This window comes from Nannospalax galili, unplaced genomic scaffold, assembly GCF_000622305.1.
Source record: "Nannospalax galili isolate Female #2095 unplaced genomic scaffold, S.galili_v1.0 scaffold2340, whole genome shotgun sequence".
In the NCBI taxonomy this organism is placed as follows: Eukaryota; Metazoa; Chordata; class Mammalia; order Rodentia; family Spalacidae; genus Nannospalax; species Nannospalax galili.
In genome coordinates this window covers 66,577-71,744 of record NW_008345701.1, presented here as the reverse complement: position 1 = coordinate 71,744, position 5,168 = coordinate 66,577, and the positions used below count along the sequence as shown (strand labels likewise).

At 38.3% G+C, this 5,168-nt stretch overlaps 1 protein-coding gene across 1 annotated transcript in view; it reads right to left on the bottom strand.

Annotated features, from left to right (window-relative positions):
• Positions 1-388: 388 nt before the first annotated feature.
• The window catches only part of LOC103741166 (zinc finger protein 93-like), a 17,125-nt gene continuing 12,345 nt past the window's right edge, over positions 389-5,168 (bottom strand). Inside the window, exon 5 of the mRNA XM_017800301.2 lies at positions 389-3,829. Within this exon, the coding sequence (XP_017655790.1) occupies positions 2,711-3,829 (1,119 nt within the window). The 3' untranslated portion in view covers positions 389-2,710. The remainder of the gene's footprint in view (positions 3,830-5,168) is intronic.

Here is a 5,168-nt window from a genome sequence, read left to right as displayed (position 1 = left end):
CATTATTTTCCTCTGGAATTACATTGTTCTCAGCACTACTTTCTACCAGGCCCCTACCTGAATGGCCTATTAAGCTCCACTTACAGCAACCAACCACTTTTCTAGCCTAACCTTCCAAAGTCTTCCACATTTCTTCAAAACCCCACATGGTCAGGTTCTTCACAGCCAAGAGCCCACTCTCTGGTACCAATTACTGTATTAGTAGTCACTTTTCTGTTGCTGTGATAGAAACACTGACCCAAGCAATTTATAGAAGGAAGAGTTTATTTGAGCTTACGGTTCCAGGGGATTTACAGTTCATCATGGCAGGGAGGCATGGTGGCTGCAGGTGGCTGGAGCAGGAAAGCAGAAGTTCTCACATCATCACACAGGCACAGGAAGCAAGAGCGCAACTGGAGATCTGGCAAGGCTTAAGAATTTGCTAAGCCCACCCCCAGTGACCTGCTTCTTTCAGGATAGCCACACCTTTTAAAACCTCCAAAAACAGTGCCATCATCTGGGGCAAAATATCCAACTATGTGGAACCTATGGGAGACATTTTCATTCAAACCATCACAATATCTTATATAATAGCTTTAATTATCTTTCCATCAATAGGATTCTGACTTGGCAGAAAATGTCTCCCTGTAGCCACACCTGCCTGGAACTCATTATGTAGATCAGGCTGGCTTTAAACTCACAGAGATTTGCCTGCCTCTGCTGTACTGGGACTTTAGGTGACAATGTCTTCAATTTTTACCATTATCTGCCATTTTCAAAGACCTAGGCTAAAATGTAATAGGATAGTAAAATGTTAAAATCCAAAGATTGTAAGATAAGTTTTTATTTGTCTGTTTTTCTGTTTTTAACCACATCAAGTAATACTGAAAACATCTAACCATTCTTTCTATTGTGCTATGCAGCACTAAATTAATATACTTTACAGATCATTCTCACCCCTGAGTCATTGGAAATGATTGCTTTCAGATACTCAGGATTCTCATTTTCTTTTCCTATTTCCATTTTCCTTTTCATATTTTGGTAGAAATATGCCAAACATACATCACACTAAAATGCATTCTCACTCATAAAAAAATAAGAGAATCTGCTAAGACAAAGTTTCCTTGTCCATGAATTATTCAAGGAACATTTGGAACTAATGAAGCATTGCTAACGCATTGAAGGAAAATATATCCCTTCAACTCTGGGTCAAAAATTTTTATAAATTTTCATAGTATCTTTATAAATTAGAAAATATGAATTTGGGGGGATTTTGGCTGAGACAGAGTCTTCCTGTAGCCCTGGGTGATGCCAGACTCACAATGAACACCAGCCTGGCTTTGAACTCACAGAGATCTGTCTGCCTCTGCCTCCCGAGTCCTGGGATTATAGGCATGAGCCACCATACCCAATGAAAATATAAATTTAGTTGAAGGTAAAATTATCTATGGTTTCAAATGTTTGTAAATAAAACAGTCATGTCTATCAAAATGTCATATACCATTTGATGAAAATACAGAATTGACATAAATTTTTAAAATATTTTCTATAACACTCTAACTTATATTATGGTGAGTCTACTGTGTTGTAGCCTTTTTATTATGGAATTTCCACTGTTAAAAAGATATCTGGATAAATATTTTCCCCTTTCATATGCAAATTAAGATACTGCTACTTCATACACTTTAGGATTTTCCAAGTCACTTAAATGTGTTAACATTTTCACATACATGCTATTGAGAGAATATGTGGCAATTCATTGATACTTAGGTGCTTTATTAACACAGTGTATTCTCTGACAGCAAATAATGAGGTATTAGTCTTTGAATTCTGTGAGGTTCCTGTTCACTATGAAATCCCTGATGTTTTCTAAGAGAAGAGCCCTTTGTAAATTGTGGCTGACATGATATTTATCTGTAGATTTTCTATACATAAGGATTCTGTTATATGCAACATGACTGTATGGCAAAGTGAATGCTTTCTCACATTTTTTTATGTTGCTAGTTTCTCACAAATATGAATTAAAAATAAACTTTGGAGATTTTGCAATTTTGTACTTAATTATAAATTTTCCTTCAGTACACTATGAAGTTTTGTAATATATAAATATGTGTTCCAACATTTTCCAAACTTTTAGACATATCCCTTTAGTAGAGATTCTATTTTTTATTCTAAGGATTGAGTTTGGGGTAAAGGATGTACCACATTCTGAACAATTGTAAACTATCTCTTTAGTATGAGTTTTTGATAACTGCTGCCATTTGACATATGATTTAAAAAATTGCCACATTCCTTATATTGCAGTGTCTGCCTTTGCTGTACTTCTTTAATGTTCTCTAAGAGTTGAAAAACAATGGACTTCTCAAAACCTTTTCATTTGTGAGGTTTCTCTCCAGGAAGAATTCTCCGATGTCTTCTATGTGCTGAGCTCTCAGTCTGTCAAATTCATCTTATCAGAATGGTTACTTTCCAGTATGAATTCTCTGATGCAAGATTAAATATGACACAACTAAAGGACTTGTTACGTGCTTTATGTTTGTAGGGTTTCTTTCATGTATGAATTATATGATGTGCTCTAACATGAGCTATATTTTTAAAAGGGCTTCTTACATTCTTCACATTTGTAGGGATTCTCTCCAATATGAATTCTCTTATGTGTCTTATAAGCTGAGATCACCATAAAGGACTTGTCACATTCATCACATCTGTAGGGTTTCTCTCCATTATGTAATTACTGATGTCTCCTAAGATGTGATATTCGACCAAAGGACTTGCCACATTCTTCAAATCTATAAGGTTTCTCTACAGTATGTATTTGCTGATGTCTTCTAAGATGTGACATTTGACGAAAGGACTTGACACATTCTTCGCATTTGTAGGGTTTCTCTCCAGTATGTATTCGCTGATGTGCTCTAAGACTTGAACATTGACTAAAGGACTTGCCGCATTCTTCACATCTGTAGGGTTTCTCTCCAGTATGTATTCGTTGATGTACTCTAAGAACTAATATTTCACTAAAGGACTTGTCACATTCTTCACATCTGTAGGGTTTCTCTCCGGTATGTATTCGCTGATGTGCTCTAAGATTTGAGCATTTACTAAAGGACTTGCCACATTCTTCACATCTGTAGGGTTTCTCTCCTGTATGCATTCGCTGATGTAATTGAAATGTTGACAAATGAGTAAAGGCCTTGGCACATTCTTCACATCTGTAGGGTTTCTCTCCAGTATGTATTCGTTGATGTGCTCTAAGTTGTGATATTTGACTAAAGGACTTGCCACATTCTTCACATCTGTAGGGTTTCTCTCCTGTATGTATTCGCTGATGTGCTCTAAGACTTGTCCACTGACGAAAGGACTTGCCACATTCTTCACATCTGTAGGGTTTCTCTCCACTATGTATTCGCTGATGTGTTCTAAGACTTGATAACTGACTAAAGGACTTGCCACATTCTTCACATCTGTAGGGCTTCTCTCCAGTATGTATTCGCTGATGTGATCTAAGATTTGACCATTTAATAAAGGACTTGCCACATTCTTCACAATTGTAGGGTTTCTCTCCTGTATGCATTCGCTGATGTAAGTGAAATGTTGACATATGAGTAAAGGCCTTGGCACATTCTTCACATCTGTAGGGTTTCTCTCCCGTGTGTATTCGCTGATGTTCTCTAAGCTGTGACATTCGACTAAAGGACTTGCCACATTCTTCACATCTGTAGGGTTTCTCTCCACTATGTATTCGCTGATGTGTTATAAGACTTGACAATTGGCTAAACGACTTGCCACATTCTTCACATCTGTAGGGTTTCTCTACATTATACATCCTCTGATGTCTTCTAAGAGTTGAGTTCTCCAGGCAAAGGGAAAAAGAAGACAACAGTTTAATATGGAAAATAGGGCTAAGACAATCACACACAGATACATAAGGAGCATGTAATATGCATGAATACAATTTCCATCATTGAGAAGCATTCAAAGAACAAAAAATAAAAATCTTTGGAGTAAAAGAGGGAGACAAGGAGAGGGTGGTTCAGACCATCAGCAGGGTAGCTGCTTGGAGCTCAGCAGACTGCCAAAGAGTGTGGGGTTCTGGCCTCCCTCAGGCCTCCAACTACCAGAGGGCCTGAGAACCCAGGGGACAAGGTGACAGCCCCCAGATCCAGCTTCCACATGGTGGTGAGCTTCCCTTAATTGCACCATACCATCCCCCTACCTTGGATTTTGTGAGGCCCCTCCCAAGGCCCCAGGGCAGATCTGGCTTTGGTAGGCTAAGGCTGGGATCTCAGCAGACCGCCATAGAGTACCAAGTTCTGGCCCCCCTCTGCCCTCTCTTTGGCATAGGGTTTACAATGCACAGGACTGCCTGAGAGACCCTGGATCCTGCCTCCATGTGGTGAAGGAAACCTGAGTGTACTTGACTGGACCTGAATTGGGCTTTTGTGGGTACCCCTGAATAGCTGATCTGAAGCCATCAGTTCCCTCCAAAATAAACCTGAAAGAACCTGAACCCTGTACCAACCAGCTTTATATAACCAATAAAGAAAGGAGCTAGACAACCCGATAATACAAATAGAAGCATACTTCAACTTAATTCTCATATCAGAATCATAAACAACAAAAGAAATTCACATGTCAAAACTACAACGAAAGAATAATAAAATGGAAATCCAAAACACTATGTCCCCAGCAAAGCCCACCAATCCTGTAAAAGAATTCTACAAGGAGAACCCCCTAGAGATAATCCAGGACACTAAATTTAAAAGAACAATTGTAAACGTGATCAAGGAGCTCAACAAATTTAAAGAAAACACAAACAAATCAAAGAACTAAAACAAGACAGGGATAACCTCTGAATGAATTCACAAAAGAGATAGAAACATTGAAGAAACTCAGACAGAAATGAAGAAGGAAGTGCAAAACTCAATAAGTCAACTTGAAACAACAGGGGAAGGCCTCAACTCTACAATGAATGAAATGGATAACAAAATATCAACACTGGAGGATAAAGTTGAAGAATTGGATTACTCAAGCAAACAGCATGGAAAACTTAAAAAAACACAGGAATGGAATATGCAAGAGATGTTGGACACCATGAAAAGACCAAATCTATGGATCATAGGAATAGAGGAAGGAGAAGAATTTCAGGTTAATGGTGTTGAACAGATCTTAAACAGGATAGTAGAAGGGAG